Below are 26954 nucleotides of genomic sequence, written 5' to 3'. Positions count from 1 at the left end.
CTTAAAGCCGCAAGCAGCAATGAGCAGGTTCCAGGCTTCACAAAGGTGAGCAAAGTCACTTCAGCAAGTTTAATTTTATTTAAAGAAGGAGAGAGACCAATCACACATTTGTTTCACCGTCGCAAAGCCTGCAGCACTTCAATAATCGCACTCTCTAAGTTCCACCGTTCATCCTCCTTTGTGTTGAATGACAGAAACTCAGTGTGTATGTTCAGGATATAGTGCAAGATATCTCCAGTAAGATTAATCAAGATTGACAGACTGATGTACCAAACTTTATGATGATCAGACAAGTAGTTTATGAGTTAGGGCCAATATTCTCTAAGCCCTAAGATATTTTGGTTAATAGTGGCCATGTTTTTTGACTGATCTTGTTCATTTATAGTAGTATTGTGTATATTTGACTGTATACCAAATTTAGTGTTGATCAAGTCTAAATCCAAATAGTAGATGTAACATTACTGGCAGACTTATGGTTATGGTTCAAGATGCACACTGCACTGGACTTGTATGTAAGATTACAAATCAAATGGACTTACAATATAAGGAGCATGGCCTTTGCTAAATTGAATTTTTGGGCCTTAATTACAGCACCACAGTTCTGGTCGACTGGACTCATATTGAAAGCACATGCACATCATTTCCAAATAATTGGGCCACATTTCATGATTTTCCGTCATTACAGCTCATGGCAACTTGAGCTGCAGTAGAAGACAAATATTAGTTATAATAAACTGGCATAAACACATAGAAGGGATCTAACCCCTTTGTGAGATTATATATATATATATATATACATACACACACATGTTATTACAATCTTGAAAGGTGTTTTTTCAGTAACAAAATTAATATAAAATACAGGTCAACAATGTAAAGTTGATCAACCCAAATTAAAATTAACATCAGCTTCGGCTCACTTCGGCTTCAGCTCAGTGCAGGCTGTATTGAGTTGTGTTTGTTCCCTCTAAGAAGGTACTTGGCAGGTTGGTTCCTGCATCTTGGAGAAGTGGCCACAGTTCTTCTGTGGGTTTCGACATCACAGTTGCTTGTCTTTTTATGTAATAACAGCCCCACTCCATGATGTTGAGATCAGGGCTCTGTGGGGGCCTAACCATCTGTTGTCGATGAGGATAGTTCTTAATGACTCTGGCTGTTTGTTTGGGGTCATTGTCACGCTGCAGAATAAATTTGGGACTAATCAAATGCCTCCCTGATGGTACTGCAATATGAAAAAGAATTTAAACATCTAAAGTGCCTTGAACTTTTGCACAGCACTGGATATCAATCAGATGAGTATAACAATGTCAAAGTTGATTGCAATTCATGTTGCTTGGCTCCAAATGGAACTGGAAGCTGAAAACTGGTGAAGTATGTTTAGGCCTAGTCAGCTATGAAGATTTATACTGGTATTACTGTGGACCCTTATAAAGAAGCCATAGAACATACAGTAACCAAGTAAAAGAGCAAAGGTGGGGAGAAGATACATTAACATTGACTGAAGAATAATTGTACACTTACCCTAACAAAATAAATAACTAATATTAGATGGAAAATAACCTTTTAAAAATTAAGCTGCAATCCAATCTAAACCCTGATAAATGATTCACAATTTTGAGAGAATATTGCCAATTGTACCATCAATCTCTCCTGATTGATGTGATCTGAAGATTAGTAGTCACTGTTCCCTCTAAGTTTTGCGAATATACATACAAATGATCTACATGGAGAAGGGTGTTATTGGTAACACCCTAGGTTTGTGCAGCCCTATAACTTAAAATTGCTGACTGTTTGCTCCAACTTTCTGCAGTGAGGTTGGTTGGAAATAGAGAAGAAAAAATATATTCATATCTGCACAGGTATAAAAGAAACAAGCACTTGAACTTCACCTAATGATACCCTTATATATGCTTGTTTACATGCAGCCTGGAGAAGCATGTTTCAGTTTTGTGCCACATACTGAATGAATGTCCAGATTTTAAAACCAACGAGTCAATACATCAACAGATTTTTCTAATTGGAAAGAGAGGGAGGAATTTGTAAGTGAAGCTGATTGCTGTATCTTGGTTTGACTTCAATCTTAAAATACTCTTCAAACCTGAGTGCTGGACACTGACTTAAAGGGAGCACTGGATCTAGAGGGATAATTGGGATCCTTATAGCAGAAGAAGCAGCCTGATTGATAATTGCAATGCTGACCTTTATTCTATGCTGTTCCACCTCACTCACTTTAGGTAGTTTTATCTAAGTGATATGGTTGGCCAAACACAGCAACTGCTTCCAATCACACTGATAATTTCCATAAAGTTGTATTTCTTGTCGCCACATACCTGCTCTTGTGTTACCTGGAAACTTTTTAAAGACTTTGTTCATTTTCTCAACGTTGCCTCTTACTTGGCTGCACAAGCAACATATCCAATAATCACTGAAAAGAGCACTCCTTGGGGGATTATTTTTATCTTCCACTAGAGCTCTCTTCATTTTCACTTTCCACCTTCTACCAGTGGAGCGTACAGTTCTGCAATCTGGAAAACATCATGTATATGTACTTGTGTGCCAATTAACTCAAGGTGGGGAGCCATCTACATGTTAATTAGCAGCAATTCAGGAAACATAAAAGTACCACTTTAACTTGCTGGTAGCTGCCAAGCCCCTATGGCACAAAAAATAGACTGATGCAAATGTCATGTGTAATTGTATTTGTGTTTTATAGGATTGGCCAATAATTCAAATTGCTTTGAATTATATCTATCATAGATAGAGTTTGACAACAAGCCATCTCCTACATTTGAGAAAAAAACCTAAATCTTATCTACCATACCTTTACACCCAACCTATCTTACAAGATTATATTTTTGGATAAAGGATAGCAATGCATAACACAAAATCTACAAAGTAGAGCGATCCTTTTCACTTGTAAAGCAATAGCTCAACATTTTAAGAAATGCACATATTTTTCATTCTAGCCCAGACATAGATGAGAAGATTAATACAACTCTCACATCTAGAGAGTGGTGTCAATCTTATCATCTAACCCTCTGCAATAAGCATTTTTTCCAAAATGCTGAACTATTCATTTTCTGGGCCTAAAACCCAGCAACATATTCATACCCTAGACGAATTCCACTTCCTACATTAGTTGTCCTGATTATTGGAAGTGGCCAAGGAAATATGATCAATAATTATCTTTTTTTGTATTACTATGATTAATATGTTTTTCATTGCTTGCAACATGATAAAGTGTCTCACAATCCCCTCACTGTAGACACTCACAAAAAAAGTCACCATCATTGTAAATTATTGAACAGCCTGAAAATGTACCTCATGCTCTGAGACCTATTTCTGAAAAGTTGCTCAGTTTCCACAGAGAAAGAAAAATGGATATATGTTTTACTCTGAGGAGACATGGAATGGTTTAGGTTAATAACAACATGACTGAAGTTGAATTTAGTTTTATGTGTCATGAAAAAATGTGGGCGGCTTTTTAATATACTAGGTTCAAAGCTTCAATAGGATATTTTGCATGTTGGCAGCTCCACATAGCATATTTGATCTTCAGTATCCAGAAATGCTGTAATAACATGATATCCACTTAACCCTGAAAAGAACACCCATATCAGCAAGGCTGATCTATGATACTACAGGGCAAAGAAATTTTATTTTTCTGAGTCCAACTTGAATGGAGTGCTCCCTGGCTGCATTTCAGAGATGGGTATACTGTATGATAGCCTTTTGTGTATTCAAATACTGAAATCTGACTTTGCGAGGATTTTAATGTCAAAGTAAATCTCACTTCATTCACCCAAGACAAGTCATTATTCTGACCCCACAGGAGATTATAGATGAGTCTAAAATAGAAGACTTAACAATGGAAAATATTAAAATTCAAAAGGCACACATTTTAATCAAAACGTGTTCTTTTATATTGTGATTCTGCCACGCCTCATTTGATCTCTGCTGCCAGTTCATATTGGTCATAACATTACACACTAGAAAAGATGAGACAGGGATTTGAGCAAATCTCAGACTGTAAGCTTTCAGTGGGAACGCAGCCAAATATAATTCAATACCTGTCCATCTTGCACTCTGTAGTAAAGCAAGGAGGGGAGTTCTAACAACACTAAGATACAGGAAAGTCAAGAAAAGGTTGACTAAGTAACCAGTTATAAGACTTTGTTTCAGTCTCTAGTTTGCCTGTGACTTCATCTCAAATATTCTTTCTTCCTCCTCTCTTTCATCTATTATAAAAGTACTTCTGTTCTTTCATCCTTTATGCTCCCTCTTTCTAAGTTGAATTTCCAACACCCAAACACCTACGTCCACTACACAATTTCCAACAGTGTTACTCATTAGCTCTGAATTCGACAAAGCCTCAAGGCTATTGAAACACCTGTCTAACACAGATGCCAGCGCCCAATTACTGCTTTATTATGTCACTCAGGGCCAACTATTAAGCCTTTTGCAACTCATTATAGATGTAGATGTATAGAGCTAGAAAAAATATTCCTCTTATTACGCTTATGAAAAAGTTGGATTGATCTGCATTTGCATGTATTAGCATGGGCATTAAGGGAATGGGATATGCATGCAGTTATCACGATTATTATTCTTACTTACTAAGAGATCAGAATATTATGTTGATTTTCATGTTATTCTGCCTTAATCTATAATCGTTCTGTAATTACTGTCATAAAAGATAAGTCAAGTTCAACTGTGAAAATCAAAAGCCTCTAGCCCTGCTAGTAGCTTTTCAATGGTTACTACAGAGAAATCTGATGGGTAGGATTATCAGATGATGATGGCAATTCCCTCAAATTAGCCAGCACTTTTCACCTTATAAGTAATCAATTTCAAATTTAGACACAATGCTTTTTCTGATGTGATGTCTGTAATTTAGGTTTTTTTTGGAATTTTATGTTTGCCTCACACCCTTACATTAAGCAAACTAGTGCAGTATACATTGAAAACGTGCATGTTTGGAACAGATAGGCTGAGAGGCCTCTTGTATTACTACTGTTGTACTGTTGTACTGCCATGTGAAATTACTTTTCTGTGACTCACTTATTTCTTGTCTTGTCTCTCTCCTCTGTGTGCTTATCAGACTGCATAGATTTGATTGGCTGAGTAGCATCACATGAGATGATTTGCAACGCATGCAACTGGTTTCCAATTGAGGTTCCTGTGCCACTGAACCAGTATGGTAAAGGCTAGAAAAGCTGTAATAATTCTCAATAATTTATCACTTATAATGACTATAAGCTTGTACTCGACACTGCAATTCTGTGTCTTCAGCAATACACCCGCTAAGTGTGAAGTATATCGGATGAGGGGTTCTCTAGATATGCAAAGGACAGCAGACAAAAAAAGAAAGATAATCCTTGCTTTATAGTTAGATGAAATGATTGATTTACAGCATGTACAAAATTGGAAACTAAGCTTAAAGATCATGCTGATGAGTTCAATCTCTTTCCTGGGTAAAGCACATATAAATCATAATCTACAGTCTTTCCTAAGGATGATTCATTCCCTTTTGAATGCTTGAGTTCTTCCAGTTTTTGAAATAGCTGCAGTATTTTTTCTCCAGTGGTGGGTAGTGTCTCTATCATCTAATCACAGCCTTTGGCAAATGGATAAATAACCTGGATAGATGACGTTTGGTTGTTATGATAAGAGTAAGCATAAAACAACTTGATTACTGCCCTACATAGTCCTGTATTACAAAATCAGCATTAACTGGCTTTGTGAAGTACTTGGCATGTGGGCAAAACAAGACAGACTGTACCATGCTTGTTTTCTTTCCACTATGTGTACCGTTTCTCTGTCCGCACCCCTCACTGGTTTTCCAGAAAAAGATTAGACTGAACTAAGCCTCTAAACTGAGCATTTCCAGCTAAGATTATCTTCTAATGGCTTGTATTCCCTTGTCAACCTTCAAACATGGGCAGGAAACCTACATCCATTTTCTTGCGCTGCTCAATTCATCTTCTTTCTTGACATCCCTTCTATTCCATCCATCATGACTCTGTCTATCTTGGAGCTAATAATGTTCAAAGGCGGCCACTTTCTCCCACTCCATCTCATTCTTCCAATCTAAATTGATCTCATCCCTGGGTTCCTGCATCCATCTCTCCATCTGTCCTCGTCTCACCCTTAATCTCTCCCATCCTGCACTTCAACCATCATTTAATTTAAGTATTAGGGTTAGGGTTAGAATTTCACATTTCTTTTAGACGTCAAGGGAGAAGTCCAAAGTGGTGGTTATTTTTATAGTTGGCTGAACATGTCAACCACACTAAAAGCTCACAGTCAAAAGCTATAGTGGCTTTGTGAAACTAACGTGTCCACAATGACAATGTTAACATGCTGATGTTTAGTAAGTGTAATGTTAAGTACAAGTACAGTTGAGGCTTATGGAAATGTCACCATGTCTATCATAAACCGTAAGTCTTGTACAAATCATAGTTTTGACCTGATGATGGAGTGAAACTTAAAAATCCACAAGCCTGCATAATTTTACATAGGTCAATCAGAGTTCGAGAAGTTAGAAGAAGTTAGAATCAATTCATGTTAAGTACTTTCCAACGACATTGGGGAATTGATCAGTTTAAAAGGTTCACATACTGTATAATCGAACAAAGGCATCATATTGATAGCCAACAACACTGACACCACTGACACTAAGAAAATAAGCTGATCAAATATTTGAATGCTAAGTAGTAAGACTGATAGAAGCATATGCAAAACTCTCTGGTTCATGCTTCTTAAATGTGAATATTGTATGACAGTAAACTGAATATCTTTGGGTTTTAGACAGAACAAGACATTTGAAAACATCACCTTGGGCTTTGGGAAACATTTGTCACCTTTTTCTAAGGACCAATCAATTGATTAATTAATTGACAACATAATCTATGGATTAATCACTAAAGAAAACAATGGTTACTTGCACCCCTATAGATATATATACAAACACATATATATACACACCTTGAAACGAGCATCCAGTCGCTCAATTGATCAAAGAGCTATTCTTGAAGTGAAAGCTTACATTGAGCTCACTCGTCTCAGGGGACATTCAACCGTGTTCTGCTTCCTATACCTCTGCATTATTACTTCATCACCAGGGACAATGTACAACAGTACTGAGAGAGATTAGTCTAAAGCTCTTTGGTCGAACATGGAAAGACAAGACCATACTGACTGGCACGAACCATCCACAGCAAATAGACTAAAATGGGATGCTGCAGATCAGAAGGCTTCCTGTTGAATCAAAGCCTTGTGGGAACTCAGGCTGAAGCTTCTCCCTCTGCTTCCATACTCAATTTTCCACTTGTTTGGATGGGATTCAGAGTGCAAGTCCACACTGTTATTCATCAAAGTAAAAATACCAAATTTCATTGCTTTAAGTTTCACAAATGTGAAGAATTGAGCAATTGACAGTTGTATTATGTAATGTGACTTTTTCACTACAGGATTAATCATGAATATAATCAATGATGAATCATTATTTGCAGTACCACTATGTCAAGAAATCTAGCATAAAGTCAAAGCCTACATGCTCATGACTCCAGCATCAGCAACATTGCACTTGAAGGTATTTTTGTATTAGATTCAACATCAAGCTGTGGTAGTTGCTGTTCAGCTAAAACCAATCTACTGGATGATTTAAAATGTTGACCTAATGATGGTGCTAGAGGTATTAAAGGATCATTAAAAAGGGAAGACACATCCAATACAAATTGTGTGGCAATCTATCCAATAGTTTCAAGACATCTCACCAAAAACTAAAAATGTGAACCTGCTGGTAGCTCTCTAGAGGAACAGTCAGGGGATTGTCATAGTCAGCAAGACTCTGAGGAACATTAATGTCTGTGAATGTTCATGTCGATCCAGCCAACAGTTGTTTACATATTTCACTCTGGACCAAAGCAGTGGACCAACTAAGAGCCGCCAGTAGTACGTCTTTCCATAACTACAATAATACATTCCTATGAGCAAGAGTTGCCAATCTGTGCAGATATTATGTCACTCTAAATCATCATAACAGAAGATTACCTGGCTGAACACAATACTATTTTATCCTGAAGCAAATTCCCTTTTGGGGTGCTCACCATGTATGCAAGAACTTTATGTATGCTCATCACAACATTCAGACATTTCTAAAACAGCAGACAATGGGTACTTTTCATTCAAGTATTGCAGAAAAGCACAAACATAATGTCCTTTGCAATTAGTATTATAGTACTAAGTAGCTTTAACCAAACACAGCAGTACAGCAGACACAAATGTAGCATTCAGTGCCAACTCAACCCTTAGGGCTTTGTAATATTTGAGATTGAATTCCCCTCCAAAGCAATCAAATCATACATGCATCATAGCATTTCCTGACTTTAAATTCCCAAAAAACAAAAGCATTACATGATCTTAGACACATTTACAAACTATTCACTGATACTAGGAACCTAATCAAATATGATCTTCCTAAGGACTCGGGCTGCATGGTATGTGGTTTCAACATCAATAATGCAAGATGTGCAATAGTCACACTGAACAAGTGTAAAAGGCATAATTTAAAAACTCACAACACCTACAACAAAACAGCTATAAAAAATAAACTACCGACAACAAAACAGCTATTAAAAATAAACCAGTTGTAAAATTCATTGCCTGCAGGCATCACAAGTCTAAGATTTGCAGCTGCTTTTACTTTTCCTCCCTATACAGTGGTTGGCACATGCTGTGAGCAAGCAACAAACTGCATGATGTGGTGTTCTCAGGCATATTTCAGCAAAATGATTGCCTGTACCAAAGTTAACAGTGAAGGCAATTAGGGATGTCCCAGTCAGAGTTTAATATTGGGTACTGTGTCTGCCTATTGAGAGTCAAGCTGGATCATTTTATTGAAGAAGTCTTATCACTTCGTCCACTCATGATTGTACAGCAGTGTTACAGAGAGGAGTTTCTTCCCTTATAAAGTATCTTTGGCCGATGATGATCCCTGGCTTAGAACCCAAGATTCATTTGGTCTGTGATTAAGTTACTCACTGAATTAAAAAAAATGTAGTGGCAAATGAAATATGAACTACTATCTCTGTGTTTTGTAAGCTGCTCTGCTAATACAAAAAAGAAAGGACAAATAATAGAATCATTAGTCAATCTTTCATGAGTGAATCTGTCTATTCTGCCACTGAAGATGTCAAAACTTCAAGTCACTTGCACTGGTGAGCCCAAATCATTTTTTACATTGGTGCAATTTCATTTTTATTTGACTCTGCAGTGAATATGCTTGCACTGTAGAGCCCTGCTGTTGTAAAGGAGAGCAGCTTTGTGACACTAGCAGGCTGACAAAAAACACAGTAGATAACAGGAAAGAGAGAATCAACATTTGATCAGTTTTATTTTAGCTGATCCATTAAAAAATGTCCTGAACTTCCCCCCATACAGATGCCTTAGCATCAGCTTGGGACAGCCTTCAAAGCAACCCATCAAATAGTTGAGTGCTAAAATTGCCACACAGAAAGTGAATCAGTCTTGAATTCTTGCCCTGCAGAAGTTCACTTTCCAAAAAAAGCCTGGTTTAAAATTGACACAGCGTCACACATTCACACCCAGTAGTTGTCCAGAACAAATCTGCTGGCTTCCAAACACCTTCCCAGGTGCAACTAGGGATTATATGTCTCTTCCAATATCCTGGGTATTACTGAAGGGAGATAGCCTCTTGTTCTTGAGCCTTGTTCTCTTGATTTTTTTCGGCCAATTAACAATTCAACAACCTTCACTGACAAACTCACCTCTCTCACCTTTAGGTTGCCAGTCGGGAGCTAGCCTTTACACTAAGGCATAACACATCGAACCTTGAGAGCAAACTTGCTCTCAAGGTTAGACCCTTAAGAGAAAATGAAAAAATGCACTGAGATAACTGAGTAAAAGTCCAGCTAGCAGAGCAGTCCTTAAAAGCTATGCTGCCATTCTCACAGCTCTGTGCTCTTGCTAGCAGGGATATAAATTAAAGTTAAATACGACGTTTCAATCTCTGAATACTAATTTGATCAGTGACATTCAGCCAATTTTCCGGTTGCAGCATGTACAGCCTCAGGGGCAGTTAAGTATGCTGTAAGAAAGATACAGCCTGCAGCTCTCCATCATCCATGGATAAAGTAATATCTCACACTTCACTTAAAGCGTTGAAGAAAGCAATATTGCAATGACAGGGACAATGTTTATAGAAATTCTGTCAGTTTTGTTGCCTTTTATTAATTCGTTGTGTGACTAGTGGATCCTATGAGGAATGACGATGATTAAATTAGTTTAATATCCTGTTGACCATGCAAAGATATACATATATCCTGCTCATCCATACATCAATATATGTCAGTAATCAAAGGAATATTTTATGCTTTTGATGCTTAGTGAAGTAACAGTTTCAATAATGTATTGTTTACTATCAGCAAGTAATATAACTGATTTATATTCCACACCACCCAAGCCTTTTACACCAAGCACGCTGCACCTATAATGCAGGTTTCCTTGGATACACAATCAACAAACCTGTGCGCATCATCCAGGACTCTGTGCTGGTCTTTGTGCCCTTAAATCAGTCCTAGTTGTGCTACTGCACCTTCCTCCATTCCTTCTTCACCCACTGCCCCATTCAATCATGGCTTCTCCACTTATATGTCCTTGTAGCCACTTTACACCACAAGCAGACATTGACTAGTGAATCAAATCATTTCTGTGCAGTGAGCAAGACACTTGTGATGGCAAGGTTGAAGGACTTCTTAGGGAGGAAAAAAAAAACATTCATTTCAAATATATATGCACCTGGAGACAATGAGCAGAACCTTGATAATTAAGTTTAAGGCTTAGTTTAAATTGCTCTTGAGGAACTTAAACACAAATCCAACCATCTTTCTGATTTCCGATTGTTTCACTTGACTTGAAATTTATACATACACAGTTATAGTATCTGTGGTGTCCATATATTTTATTATGTAATAGAAAATGGTTCTTCATTAATTACACAATACATCCAAACATTTATATTCTATGTGCACATGTCTTCATATCAGAGAGAAAAAACACACGGCACTCTTGTTAAATATTCCTCATAGGTACTGTAACCCTCAGGATGCCGATGCTCATTCAATTCACACACAACATGCATCTGGCAGCAGCATAGCAACAGAACTAAAGCCCATATGGACCAATGCCAAGACCTCTGCTATGGCTTCAAGCCTGTTTTCGACTTCTCTTTGCATGGAATGCAATGCAAACCCTTTTGGAGGCTTTGTGGTTTGTGAATTCTGTGAAATATCACACCTTGGATAAAATCCCACATCGTATAATTGCATAAAATGCTGTTTATTGGCAAATCCCTCTCCTGCTTAATGGCTTGCAAGGGCGTGTGCACAACAACGCCATTTGCTTTGTTTCAGCATGGGAATGATTTATATTTACTTGGTGAATCAATTATTTTTATTCATAAGGGTGGACAGTCAACCAGGTGGTGACAGATAATCACATTAAAGTGCAGGAATTATCGGCACCCTTGGTAGAAGAGTGCCTCATCCAGATTCCTCATTGGGCAGACTGAAGTTAACTGTGGTATTTTTACTGGAAGCTACAAGCAGCTCAGACAATCTCCATGTTTCTTTAGTCCCGACTGTTATAAACAGCTTTGTTTCTGGAAGAGAAAGATTCGTATCACTTCCTGTTGTATGTAATCTAAAGGTTTCAAATAGATGTTGTTGAATCGGCAGCCTGCAATCTATATTATAATGTCAGAGATAACAGTGGTCAGAGTGTAAACTATGATGAGGGCAGATTAAAATACAGATTACAGCAGAGGTGCCATCAGGTTACATATTTATCAAGTCGGTTATCTTGATAGAAAATGTGCTAGAACTTTGACTAGGAGTGATAATACTACTTTTTGAGAGCAGGACACTATGAGGTTTAGTTGTTAAAATAACCCTACATATACAACAGTGACAACAGCTACATTTCCATGACAACTGAGCAAACGTCACCCACCGATGAAAGTCAGGATATATGTCTTAAACCATTGCAAAAAACAAGTAACTGGACCTTGCAATAAGAACTTTTTGTCAAAGGTCATGACTGAACCTTCAAGCTCAACCATTAAAAGGGATCTACGCACAAAAATTACATTTTTTCCTTTGTCTTCGACTCTCTTGAGCAGCATCTTATGCTGTTTAACCAGTAATAACCACTGTAGTTCTGCACTGACATGCATTTATGTGATGCTTTGGCACTGCTGTCGGCCTATTCTCACAGTCTATAGGCGCAATCTATGTGTCATATGCATCCAAGCCATATAGCTACAACATGAAGTAACATGCATGCCTAACTTAACATATGTCGACACTGTGGTGTTAATTGATTTCGATCGTGTCCTCATTTAAAGCCAGACCAATCATTTACAGCACATGATTGTTCATGACATGGACAAGGAAACCACTATTTCTTTTAATCACGTTTCGTGTTGTGGAATTGAATTAATGTATGTCATATTAGACCTTTGACATGCAATAAACACGCAGCTTTTACATGGCACTGAGTACTTAAATTCCAACTTGCTAATTTTCCACATTTTGTGGGTGGAGTAATACTCTGCTGAGGTGAGGCTAAATCCTGGAGGAGATAGAATTACTTCTCAAGTTTAGGATTAAGCCTTCACATGAGACACTTGACAAATAAGAACCAGGAACTTTGGAGCTACCCTCTCTCTTATTACTCCATTCATATCCCGCTTATTTACATTGGTTAACAAGTTTTGAATGAAAGGTAACATTGTCCCGATGAATCCACTAGCAACAGTTTGTTCCAGTGCAGCACATTCTCTTACACACCAGTGAAAACCTATTACTCAATAAAAAATTATTTGCACATGAATGAAATTCCTCAGAGTCAGCCAGAGTCAAAATTTCATAAAGTAGATGTAGAGGAATTACTGCTGTGTTATATCAACTGAGCCTACAATAGAAAAACTGACATTTGTTCGGGATAAAGAGAAAACTGGCCTCAGAATGTAGCCCGCTCACATCATTTACTGTAACTGCTTTCTTCCGTCCAAGATACCAGAATTACAGAATTAAGAGTGTCATTGCCGAAAAGATGTGCCAGGAGAGGTGCGACTGGAGGGATGGGATGAAAAGAGATAAAGAAAGATATAGAAACAAAATAATGATCTTAAATAGTTGTGACTCTTCACCAACAATCACAACTGAAGGACACTGTGTGACAAACATTGTATGGCGTGTCTGTGTGTATCCATCTGGATTTGTGTGTCCATCTGGAACTGTCTGTGTGTGTGTGTGTGTGTGTGTGTGTGTGTGTGTGTGTGTGTGTGTGTGTGTGTGTGTGTGTGTGTGTGTGTGTGTGTGTGTGTGTGTATGTATGTGTTGGATTCAAGGCGTGTGAGTTGGGGGGGACAGCAGATGTAAAGCATGGGAACAGGATGGCATCTGAATCACATGAGATGTCGAATGCATGACACATGCAGGTTATGAAACAGCAACCTCTCTGCCTTACACACACAGACACACACTCAACCAATTTTTCATATTTCCCATAAAATAAAAGCATTGTATCATACTCAACCTTGGGAAATGGAAATATGTATTTTGTGGCAAAGGCTCTACTTGAATGCACAGAATGCAGCAAGAGAAATATTCCAGCATCACCTCTGAGATGAGCTGTGAGCTACATATTTTACTGTGTGGGCATTACCAAAGGTACATAAGACAATAGAGACCAGTAGCTGTTAGATTTCCTCTCATTTAAAACATACTGTCTGTCTTACTAACAATTGCTCTATGCGTTACAGTCCTTTTGAGCAGGAAATTGCAAACATTCTTCTTTGAAATAACGTCTGACTGAGGAATCCCTCTCTCTCTTTCTAAATGCCCTTTCATCTAAGCATCTATAACTATAACTATATATAGATACATGTAGATATTTCCAAGTGTAATAAAATGATCTTGTCCACTACACCATTAGGTTATCATAAATATTTCCTAAAGTGGGATTTTTTATTTATGATAGCAGTCGTAATACATATCTTCAGTTTCCTCTGTTCATTCAGAGATGTACTCAGTTCAATTTCTTATTTAGTGGACAAATAAAGTCATCAAGTTAGAGGAGGTGCTTTGGACATCCAGTGTTCTGGAAGTAGAGATTCTCTTCGTCTTTTACAGAGGCTCTGTTTGGTGACTGACAGTTGGAGCACTTCCACTCCCATTTGTTGAATTTAAGCCGTAAGTACAACAAATGGAGACCTGAGTGAAGTACAGAAAAGTGGCTGTTAAACTTGCTTCTTTGCCATGATGGCTGAGGGTTATGGGTATTGTAGAATCATGCACAATATTAAACGGAGTGGAAAACATGATTTCTCAGAGATTTAAATAAAAAAATTTATTTTGTAGCCACTCATGTCATTTAGATGCAATTTAATCAAGGATAACCTGGCGGACAGCTGTGCAAAATTACATCTTGTGTCAGAACGGCGTTTATGCAATCAGAGGCTCTTATCAGTCCTGCTTCCATCCTGCAGGGTGTTAATGAACTGAATGTATAGGTTATCATATATTATATATTATTTATGCTTCCAGTATTCATTTATAGCTAAATGTAGATTAAAATGCATCTACAGGCCAGAGCAGAGTGCATTTGCACCAGAAAGCCAATCTATGACCTACACACATATCTGTATACAATCATGTATTGCCTGTTTTGGTGGTAGGATTCCTTCTCTACAGCTCTTTCTTCCAATGTTTCTCCATTACATGTTTTTAGAGTAGTGTGTCCCTTATCTGAATTGAAGATCTACTTCCTTGCTTTAAGATGGCCAAATCTTGTTGAATTGTGAAGTGTGGTATTGCCTGTACTCTACCTGTGAAATCTCTATGCTTTGCACACAAAGGAGGAGGAAATTGTGGAGTGTAAGGACAGGAAAACAAGGTTTAAAGGACGATGAAAAGGTATTTCTGCTTCTGTTGTCCATTATCCAGCATAAAAGAAAAGTAATATGACTTACTGCTGTGTATCGTTCCTTCTGTATAGCTGCCTCTGTCTTTTTAAACGGACTCCTTCTAAAAGTACCTGTTTGACCTTCAACCAATCCAAAGGCTAGCATGAAGAGAAAAACAGTATACTCCCCTCCTCTTCCAGTCTCCACTCAACCAACTCAAGTATTTTTTTCCTCAGACACTGACATGGCTGAATAGTTTAATTTGTCCAATATAATAGCCAAATGGAGTAGCAATCTTGCTACTTGGCACAGCCAGATCTCAGCAACACATTTGTAAGTCTGGAGGAATGCTAACTGCTTTTACACAATTAAAGTATTGCACAAGTTGGCTACTTTCAGTGGTAGCACTTAGTCTCTCTCCATCTATATATCATGTATTACTGCTACAGACCATCTCTTACATGTGTATTATATATATATATAGGTTCATTGTGAAACCAAATATGTCTATTTCTTATCAGTGTGGTAACAAAACTATTCCTGTACTTTGATTGAAACTGTGATTCTAGCCAAAAACCTACAGCGATATAAACAAAACTGGAGCTAAATTAGTGTCACAGCTTCCTCTTGTGTTCTCTTGTGTTTCCCATTCATCTTGTGCTTCTTGTCTGCTGTTTGTCTCTCCATGTGTTTGTGTGGGTGGCAGGCATGGGTCCTCCTTCCTCCGGCTTCTCCTTGATTACTCCTGATACACAGCACCTGCTCTAATCAGCACACCTGTCATCCATCATCTCATCAGCCAGATAGTATTATCTTCCCGAGGTTACCGACCGCTCTTCTCCAGATTGTTCAGTCAGCTTCGGTGGTAGTCACACGAACTCGGCCGCTGAGTCTTTGCGCGGGTCTTGAGTTAATCCTCAATTTCTATGTCTTGTTTGCCAACGTTAATTCTCCTCTGTTCTCAGCATTGTCACCACCTAGTTACCTCAGTCTGCCTGCCCCCCACTCACCACATTATGTTCTTCTGACCCATCTCAGTATACTCCTGCTGGAGTGACTCTATCTGGACCCCCACCATAGCCATTCCCCTACCTGCTCATCCCCTGTCTCCTGGTCTGTATTTGGATGCACTCACAAAAAAACCCAAGTATTTCTCCAAGACCTTTTATACATTCTACTAATAATACAGACTATCTAAAGGATAATCAGGGCCACAAACCTACATATGATATGCAAGGAACAGTATAAAAAATGAGTTTATGATCAAATAAATTGCTGTGAAAGCATATTATGTCAACAAAAGGCTGCCCCTTTGAATCAATAATTCACTGTGTTCCTTCTGAGTGGCTGGGCTTTTCAAAACTATATTTTAGAAGGATATGCACGACCAGAAACACCCCTCAGCATTTGAATGAATAAGATCATAAGTATAGCCTGGGATGTAATTAAAAAGCTGTTAAAATGGAGTTGATTGAGATAAGAGCTTAAATTAGATCCATCTTTCCTGCCATCTCTTCCTTGAGGAAGCGTAGCCAATCTCTCATCATTTGGCATTAGTCTTTTCACCTCTAGGCCTGCATGTATCAACTATCTCAGAATCACCACAAGAAATCACAAAGTTTCACCAGGACTAAAAATATCCTCATTTCACACGAGTATGTGATGTTATTTAAGGAGCTTAGGAGGAAGGAAGATGAAAACTGTTAGTTGAAAAAAATCAATGATGTCACCTTGGAACACATTTTTAAAAAAGCACTACTGTTCAAAATAAAGATCATTTTGTGGTGTATAAAAAGATATGCTTGAGTGTATGTGAATGATGAAATGATCATTTAAAAAATAAAGTTACTAAAATTGCCTGTAAAGACCTCTGCTTTATAAAAGGGCTCATAATGGTTTTATCCAGCACAGTACTGAACACTGTTTTGGAACACCTAATGAAGAAATTCACTGGCCCATGGCTTTAATATGAACATGACTTGACTATAATAATGTCAATGTTTTTACAGTGTGGTCTGCTCTCTGCTTATCTATACTTCATGTGAATTATTTTTCACAATGACTATTCATGACTCTCTTCCAAAAGGATATATATATATATATATATATATCTATATATATATATTTTTTTTTATAAAGCTTCAAAAGACTGTGTAATATGACAGGTGTCACTCATGGTGAGGAACCCACAGAGAATTATCCCCTCAGCTCTATATGGCATTTTAGGGTTTATATATGTGTGTGTGGCTGCGCACATTTGTGTTTTGTGCTTCTTTCATCTGACCTGCTATGTATGTGAACATCTGCCATACCATTCTTTGTTTTTAACAACATTAATACTGTAAAAGGCTTAAGAGTTATTTGTCTAAACATTAGGAGTTTTCCCCAAAAAATGGACTTCTGAGAGCTTGGGTAGTTGCGTACTTTACGGTGTCAAACAGGTCTTTAGGGTTTCTCTTGCTAGAAGAAATTAGATTTGAGAAGTAAGAAGATATCTAAGCCTTCACCATATCGTTAAGGGCACCAAAGTCTGTGTACTTAGAGTTTCATGGTTTTCCATAAGCTCTCAGTCTTTTACATTTGCATTTAAAAGACCAGACAGTTTCATCCATGGGGATGGATTTTTGGAGATCTTTAGACGTTTCAGAAGAGCCAATATATCCAACACCAAGGAGCAGTGACTGTTAAATGACTTAACCAAAGTGTCAGAATTTTCATCCTTTAAGACAATATTGCTGTCAAACACCTGACAGCCACAGCCTCATTTATAATATAGGTCTTAGCCTTCATATGGCAAGAAGGCTAAGACCCTGATGTAAAGCAAATGTTCAAAAAATAATACATTTATGGTTACTGATGCCATAAATATTTAGAGCAAATTCAATATCTATACCATGTGGGGAAAAAAGGTCCAGAGTGTGTCCACCTGTGCTTTTAGAGCCAGATACTTGTTGTTTAAAATCAAAGAACTAAATAAAAAATTCAGAGGCAGTATTGCACATAGCTGTCAATATGAAGAGTAAAATCCCTTACCATTCAATTGGGCCTGTTCGTTGGAAAATGAAAATATAATCGATATGAAAGGGGAAAGATTCCAGGTCAGATTAAAATTGTCAATAAAACCTATATGGTGAGCTCTACAGGCAGACTGGACGTGTGGAGGCTGACACTTCTGCTGAAAAGCCCTGCTCTACAGGAGCAGAGTCAAATATTTTCCTATGGAATCAGCAGAACTGAAGGAAGAGTAATAATTAGACTTACATTTGCCAAGTGGCTGGAAACACACTTCTGATGAATGCTAATTTTCCTCTGTGTGTTCACTCTGAGACTTCACACTTATGTGCCAGTTTAGATTTGCTAAAGACTTTCTACTGTGAGTCATTTGATAAATATCGTCTATGAACTGCAAACCTTGCAAGAAATCAAAAAGTTGAACTGTAGAAGTCAGATACTGGTGTTCTGAGGATGTATTTGATAGCAAGAATTCATCCAGGGGAAACATTCATCTCAAACTTTTATGAAATAATGTGGCATCTAAGAGTGTTAGGTTTTGTGTGTCTCCAGCAGAAACTCAACCCGCCGCAAGAAAACATCCAAAAGATCATTACAGCACAGAATCCTCCTACTTATACTGTATGTATGTGTGCGGTTCAGTTCAAAAGAAACTCACCCCAGCCGCGAAGCCTAAACTTCCATCCAAGATGCGTTTCTGAAAGGCAAATTGAGTCAAATCAATATTAAACCCTGATAATGTAACATCTAATCCTTCAGTAAACTTCATACTGTTGACTTAACTGATGAAAATGCAACATGGCCCAAGAGTCACAGGTTCAGAGATAACCCAAAAGAAATATCTACTAGCAAAATGTACAGTCAATAGAAGGGTTTCATGTAAAGTACTGTAACACACTCTCTGACAGTTAACCTCACCTTTCGAATTTGCTCTATTTCTGCATAAATGTGACCTAAAACATGATCACTTTTCCATCTCAGTCCTAAAACTTGACAAAAGGCAAATTTGTCAAAAAATTTACACTTTTTTTGTTTTTTTATTGAGTGAAATGATCCAATTTTACAAATGTGTGCGAGGCAAAAGTATGTGAACCTCTAGGATTATCTATTCATTTGAATGGTTAATCAGAGTCAGGTATTTCATTCAATGGGTTGACCAAAAAATATGAGTCCAGGAGGCTCTGTTTTATGTAAATTAGAGAAATCTGGGTGTTCACTATAAAAATCTGAGCTTCATGGCAGATATCTGACAACCTTGCTGATACCCAGCAGGCTGGAAAGGGTTACAGAACCGTTTTAAAAGAGTTTTGACTCCACCAGTCGACTATCAGGCAGATCGTGTAGAAATGGGAGGCATCCAATAGCAGTGTTACCCTCCCCATGAGTGGTTGAACATCATAGATCACACTAAGAACAGGTATGTAATGGTCCAGGAGGCCACAGGGACCACAGGGTAATGTCTAGGAAACTAAAGGCCTTCTTTACAGTAGTTACAGTCAATGTTCATGAGTCCACCATCAGCAGAACATTGAACATCAATAGTGTCTTTCAGGATGTTTTAGGTCATATTTTGGAAGAAATAGAGAAAACTGTAAAGTGTTCACAAACTTTCAAACAGCACTGTATGTCTCATTTGAAGCTACAATGAATATCCACATAAAACTACTGTGTGTAAAAATGTTTGCACCACCCAAGAATGATGAATGATGGTTTCTGCCGTTCATACCTGTCGGCTTGAGAAGACAAACACCAGGGCGGCTCCGGCAGCAGTCAGACCCCAGGTGAACAGAGTCCCCAACAGGGCCTGGGTCATGGGGCTGTAGCCTTCTAGCATGGTGCCGGACCTGTTATCCAATGGTGCATTTACATCATGTTAGGAAATGAGGCAGAATGGGATGACATCTTGTTCTTGTCTTTACTAAAAAGCTTTTGAGATCCAAGTGAAACGCCCACGGATTCATTCCTATTTTTCAGCAGCCACCCTACTATTAAATACTCCTACAAAGCTTAGGTAAATATTGTCTTTATCTAGGAGCTGTTATGATAACTCTGACATGTGAATGTAACTTTGCTTAGCTGTATTGTTGATGCTCGATATAAGCAGAAATGACAGAGAGCAAACACATCTGAAAAAAACCAGGGATAAATGTACTTAAGGCTGACTCATCTTAAATCAACACTTGTGCCTTTAAGCCCTCGCTTTACTAGTCTGACCCACACCCGCTGTGTTTGTCTCGCCAGATGACGGAACACATGAGCGTCAAATCCTGTTGGCTCAGCATTTTAAGGTCCTGGACTTTTTTTCCTGTTTACATCTGTGTGGTTAGACCTGTTGAAGTCAGCAGTTAATACAAATGCAAAGTAGACTACAGTAGGTGATCGGAATGTTTTTGTCACTTTTGTATAATTGTTCATATTGGTTGGTATGGTTGAAACTGATTACCAGCTCATATTAGAATCTCTGCCAGTTTAAAAGCATTTAAGAAATGATACTCTTCTTTCTGGATCAATTAAGTAATGTAGCATCATAACTGCTCTCACTATCATATTCTATACAGTTTTTGTTTAGCTTTTGAATGGGTTAGTCTGTATTTCTTTACTCTTAAGGTTTTATTTTGTTTAGCTCGCCATAGGGTGCAGATCTTGGTGGTAGTAGCAAATATTCAAACGAGAACTTTGAAGGCCGAAGTGGAGAAGGGTTCCATGTGAACAGCAGTTGAACCACCCAACGAGCCCTTACGGGTTTTATTGGCTCCTTCAGCACATTCTGCACTTTTCTGCTATCATTTTCTTTTCTTGATCTCAAAAAAATTGTGTATTTTAGTATTATGTATTTGTTTTCTTTAATTGCAATAAATAGTAGTATAAGTATAAAATAGTCCTAGAGACAAGAAACAGACTCAGCCACATCTTTCATACAGTAAAATGTACACAAGATATTCTAATACTACCTTACAGTAGCCAAACATGAGCTTCAAGCAAGGCTGTAGCAGCAGATATCCTCAGAGTATTTAAAATAGTGATTTAAATAGTGCATTTTACTGCTTATGAATTCAACTTTTTATTTACAAGAATGTGTTTATGTTCCTTCCTTCCTTCAAAAGTCACATAGCTTCACTTTAAAGTAGTTCCAACTGATACATTTTGGAAATATTTACCAGAGTAAGCTGTAGGAACTGCTTTTACATTACCACCATATGACATATTCATGAGCACATTAATAAAAAAATATATACTGTATATGCAATGGGAATATTTACCACAGAGCAGCAGTGAAAGATGTTTTTATAATGTACTGACTGCTTACATGTTGACAGTGATCTCATGAATGTGTAATAGGGATTTAACATGGAGTTAAATACACTGGTACTGTCTAGCTTTAACTGACTACAGCTGTTTCCTGCACTCATTCATTCATTCAAAGTAAGCTGTTTAAACTGCTTTTTTAACACTGTAGCATTTATTTCCATTGGTTGTCGTGTATCTGAAGTATAAAGTCTCTCACACACAGATACAGTATATCATTATATAACAGGTAACCGACGTGACTAACCTGTAAATGACAGGCAACCGGCTAACTTGAGATGCTTTTTCGCCTTACATCAGGAATAAGACTGTTATATTTCACTAACACGCTGCTTTAATGTATTACCGAACAACATGCACTTATTCAGTAAAGTTTAATGTCAGACTTATTAACTACTATTACTAAATTATCGCTGTTTTTGGCATTAGACTTAGGTTACTTACTTGTATCCAGTGCCACCTTTACTCCTCTGTATTTACTTCCTACTTCCCGGTACACGTTCTATGACCCGCTAAACCCCGCCCCTCCTCGCAGCCTATTGGTCAACTTTTGATCGCGACCGGGGGGCGCGGGGGAAAGGGGGGGGGCTTCATTCATAGTAAAAAAAACGTTAAAGACACACACACACACACACACACACACACACAGATCCTCAAGGGACCACAGAGAGAAACACTCGACAAAGTGCATTTCATTGTTTCATCATCAGAGACTGAATCGAGTATATCTGCGCTGTTAAAAGATACACAGGCTATCTCAAGAGATTTCAGAAATCTGTAAGGATCTTATGAGAATACACAAGAGACAAGACATGAAAAAGTCATGAAATTGTGAAACGCTGTTTGATATGGTTATGCATGCCTGCGTTCGTGCGTGCGTGTGCAGTTGAGTGCGTGTGTCAGTGTATTGTTGCAGTATGGTTTGGCAGTGGTGGAATGTAAGTATGTTCATTTACTCAGGTACTACATTTAAGTACAAATTTTAGATACTTGTACTATATTCCATTTTATACCTTTTTGTTACTTACAAAACTTACTCCACTATATAGCTGGTGGTTACCTAGTGCATTAAAAAATGCAAAACAAACACTCACTGGCCTCTTTCACCATTGCAATCTAATTCAATCCAATACAACAGCTCAGCTATAAATTCTACATTATAAAATGTTTACATTTTTTTTGTTGACATCGTCAATAAAGTGATAATTCTACTTTATATTTATTATTGAAGTCATACTAAGTGGTGGTGGTGTACTGAGGTGAATTAATATTTTGCCCCCCTCATATGTTAATGTATTGGTCAAAATATTAGGAACACTATTCAATATAATGCACCCTAATATACCACCATCATCCACTATGACCTCAATAATAAACATAAAGTAGAATTATAACCTGAAAAAAAAACTGAAAATGTATAATCTTCATAAATGTAGAATTTAAAGCAGAGCTGTTGATTCTACACCTAATAATGCAGCCCATGACTGTATGAGCCTTTAACATGTTGCATTGTTATAGGTAAAACTAAACTAAATATATAAAAATAAATGTCTTCGACCAATTATAGAAGTAAAATTCTATTTATACATGAACTGCATTTTTACTTTTTAATCTTTTAGTACATTTAAGTAACAATTTTAATGCTGAACTTTCACCTTTTTATAAGTATTTTTATACTGTGATGCAACTGCTTTTACTTAAGTAAAGGATCTGGATACTTCTCCACCACCGCTTTTTGGGTGCACGTGTGTGTGCACGTGTAGACTTTTTATTGTGTTTGACAAGGAACAGATTGCAAGGACGTTGCTCAGGAATTTTTTCTCTCCCCAGCAGAATTTTCCACAATTGCTGTTCTCAATCACCTCTCAGTGGTAATTCCCAGTCATCTTGAACTTTGATCCTCAGACTGATCTCCAGCCACTGATGCAACTGTGTATTTTCTAAATGTCCTGTTTCATTCGGTTACAACTCTGACTTCTTGCCAGCCAGAATTGAAAAGTTTGCTGTAAAGGACAGTGGTAATGACTTTGTAACAAACAAATTGGATGATGGTGACACAAATGAATGGTTTTTCATTAACAGTCACCTTTCAGACAATGACAATATTTTCCTGTGGTTATTCAGTGTACATGACTTTTAAATAGATAAGAAGACAGAGGGATGAGTTGTTGTGTATCTTTTATCTGATTACACTTCTACCTTTAATACAATACTGCACATTTTACTTAAAAAGTGAATGGAGGGTGAATAGGACACTCTTTTGAATGCACCATTTGAAGTTGCTCATAAAACAAGTAGAGAATGATGAGTCATCTATGAAGTGGCCTTTATTGTAATCACCAAATTAAACACATATCCTAATATATTAATGTTTTCTGATGTTGAATCTGATGTATCTTCCAGTTAATTGTCATCCACTGTGGTTTTTGTCAAAAATGCATTAATAAATAATGAAATTATAGAATTAAAGGGAAAAACAATGTCCAGGCCCCACAGTTGCATCCTTTGATTAGTATATGATCCACATTTTCCACAAATATTAAATGGAATAATAAAAAGTATTTACAGAAATTAATAATAATAAATAATAATAAAAACTAATTTAATTCCCATAAAGGTGCAAAAGTCAAGGGGATGAATTCTGTGACATTGTTTGAAGTGAAGTTTTGACTCATGTGGCATATCTTAAACGTCTCTATCCATCCTTATCTTTTTTAAGGGCAAATCTGTAAAATCTTTCTGCTTATTCTTCAATGCATTGCTGTCTTTGCTGGATTACTGAAGATCTGTTCAAAATGGCAGCTCCAGAAAGAAGCCCTTCGCTCTTTGATTCTGAGGAACTGACATCAAAACCTCATGTTTACCATTGATGTTTGAGAACCCTGCTGTTTTATGCAAATGCCACTTCAAAAACACCTGCATCGGAAATATCTCAATGTGACATCACGTTGCATATTTCGGACAGTTCTGCATGATAATAACAGGAACACGCTGCCAAAGAATAACTGCTTATCAACAGTGGTATGGTGCCACTAGCCCCTATTACAGTGTTAGTCAGTTTAAATACTTTTAGCTGTGACTAACTGTCTAAAAATAACTGCTATTATCAACCATTGTGAAACATAAAAGATACTCTGCTATCCAGGACACAATAAATCACCAGTGTTGTATTTACAATATTTTATGGCAGCTTCACCCATGATGAAACGCAGATGTTGAAGTGCAGTTGAGATCACAGTTCTACCACCATTTCTGTGAATATTTTTAATTTCAGTGTTGCAATTACAGGAAGCCAGATTTGTATAACTTATGTGTAATTCTAGATTTATAGTCAGTGTTGCCGGGAAACAATAACGAGATGAAAATAAGCTGATACCCAGAAAGAATAAACACAATAATTAGACTTGTGGACTCTCCAGATTTCTTTTCTGGCTTCCTCTTACATCCAAGAATGCTGAAGGCATTTGGTGCAGAATGCCATGTCACATCGTTTACTGAAAATGCCCTCTTATGAAACAATTCTGTCAAAGCTAGAATAACACTGCCTGATTCACATTTTACTGGAATAATTATACTTTTGCATGCAAACCGCAGATGGTCCCTGTTATTCATTTGTGGATAGTGTAGCCACGTTAGAATCGTGGATTAATGGATGGCAATGTTGGTCCACCACTTTGATTAAACTATTGGATGGATAGCCATTAAATTTGCCAGGGATATTCATCATTCCTTGAGGGAGAATCCTAATGATGTTGGTTGCCCTCTGACTTTTCCACTAGCTGAAGTAGAGGAACGTTTTCATCAATTTCAGTGACGTGGTTTACTCCTCAAGATGGACATTTTGTACCGGTTCCCAGAGGATGTATCGCAATGACTTTGGTGATTTGGAAGTCCTTGTAGCACCATCATGAGGTTGACATTTTTGGCTTTAAGTGAAATGTCTCAACAATTATTGGTTTGCCCTGATATTTCCTAACTTTTCATTCTATTTATTTTTTTCCATTTTATCAGGTTGAATTTCAGTTTGTCCAATATTTTGGTTTACCACCACATAACTGCAAAACTAATGACATTCTACAAGCTTCAGTTGTACTTGGTGTTAAGTGCTTATTGGTGAACTAAGATGTTGAAGACAATAAATATCATATCTGCTAAACATCTGTATGATTGCAACATTATTGTGAGCATGTTAACATGTTAGCGTGCTGACATTCACTGATTTCATTGTGTAACCTAAGTTTCAATTCTACTTAAACAGATTCACAACATGTGTCAGATACTGTATAGTCTGATACACACATTCCATACCTCACAATCAGTGACATTAACAATAAGTTGACATTTCATTACTAAATAATACTTTTTGACACCAAGGGACACTCCATAAAGACTATATTTTTTGGAGTATATCGGGAAAGTGTTGTCTCAATAACCCAGCTTAAAGATGACAATCTAAAAGTAAGGGCTACAATGAAATGGACACGTGGGCTTGTGTTCCCATTGTAAAAACATTTATTGTTAAGGTGCCAAGCTAAACAATTGAACAATATAAGGACTGCACAAACAACATTATAAAATCATTAAATCAATAGGGGGGAGGGGGACGACACATATCTAAGTACATATCAGATGTTAATTGTAGTAGCACTGTGCAGAAGTACCTCTCGGCTAGCGTGACAGTAGACTAATGACTATTTGGTTAACATTTACATTTTGAGTTTCATGCTCATCTGACCTGTGTAAGGGAAGAATACACTTTCTTTTCTCAAGTATCAACATAACAAATAACCACTCGAAAGGAGTACAGAGTTCAAAGCCAAAGCTGTCACAGTGAATGTGAAAACCTCTTCTTGTGAGCCCACAATGATCATGTAAGATTCTGAAGTGCACAGAAAGTCATTGGAGAAAAATAAGACCTGGCTACAGAGGTAGACAGAGAGAGTTTTTTTCTACTTTCTGATAAATAGCAAAGTGTAGCCCTTAGCCTTCACTTTGCCAATGTGAGAGATGTTATTCATTTGATTCCACATGGCTCGTCCTTTTGTTACAGACAGCCCTGCAGCACGTGGACGTGGATGCCAGACTGTCTCTCTGAACACCGCAGTGAAATACTGCCTGTGAAATACGAAGCTGTCAAACATGTCCAAATTTAGCGCCAGGAAACAAAGTGTTTCCAGTGAGGTTTTTATGGGGGGTAGAGAGGCGGGCTTCATCTTATGAAGTGCTGCTCTCCTGGGGGTACTTAAAGTAAAACCTAATCAGGAGTTTGGACTACAAAGGCATTTTTTCAGTTAATTAGAACCAGTTAAAAACCAGAGTGACGGTATGTTTCAAGAAATCTCTAAGGAAATCTATGGCATCTGATAAATAAGCTCAGATAAGCTGTTAAGTGCCTTTCAAATTAGATAAACGTGGATAAAGGTCAGAGAGAAATGGGAAGAATTGCCTAATTTTGAGTGAGCTTTGCTTGTGTTGATGGTAAATTGCAGCACATGCTGGAGTTTTTCTGGGGGACGTTCCCGGGGTATTCCAACAATGCGTGTCAGAGCAACAACAGGTCATCGTTCATCCATGGTCTTTAATCTTCACCAAACACCCCCCCACACACACACACACACACACACACACTTTCAATTGCTCCCCT

At 37.6% G+C, this 26954-nt stretch overlaps 1 protein-coding gene across 2 annotated transcripts in view; it reads right to left on the bottom strand.

Annotated features, from left to right (window-relative positions):
* The window catches only part of LOC128381751 (zinc transporter ZIP11-like), a 130133-nt gene extending 108307 nt beyond the window's left edge, over window positions 1–21826 (bottom strand). For both annotated transcript variants that reach the window (XM_053341786.1, XM_053341787.1), the window contains exons 1-3: window positions 21755–21826; window positions 19731–19848; window positions 18663–18701 (exon numbers count right to left, since the gene is read on the bottom strand). In XM_053341786.1, coding sequence (XP_053197761.1) covers window positions 18663–18701; window positions 19731–19838 — 147 coding nt within the window. In that variant the 5' untranslated portion in view covers window positions 19839–19848; window positions 21755–21826. The remainder of the gene's footprint in view (window positions 1–18662; window positions 18702–19730; window positions 19849–21754) is intronic.
* Window positions 21827–26954: the final 5128 nt, after the last annotated feature.

Source organism: Scomber japonicus, chromosome 20 (genome assembly GCF_027409825.1).
Source record: "Scomber japonicus isolate fScoJap1 chromosome 20, fScoJap1.pri, whole genome shotgun sequence".
In the NCBI taxonomy this organism is placed as follows: Eukaryota; Metazoa; Chordata; class Actinopteri; order Scombriformes; family Scombridae; genus Scomber; species Scomber japonicus.
This window is presented reverse-complemented; position numbering and strand designations above follow the sequence as displayed.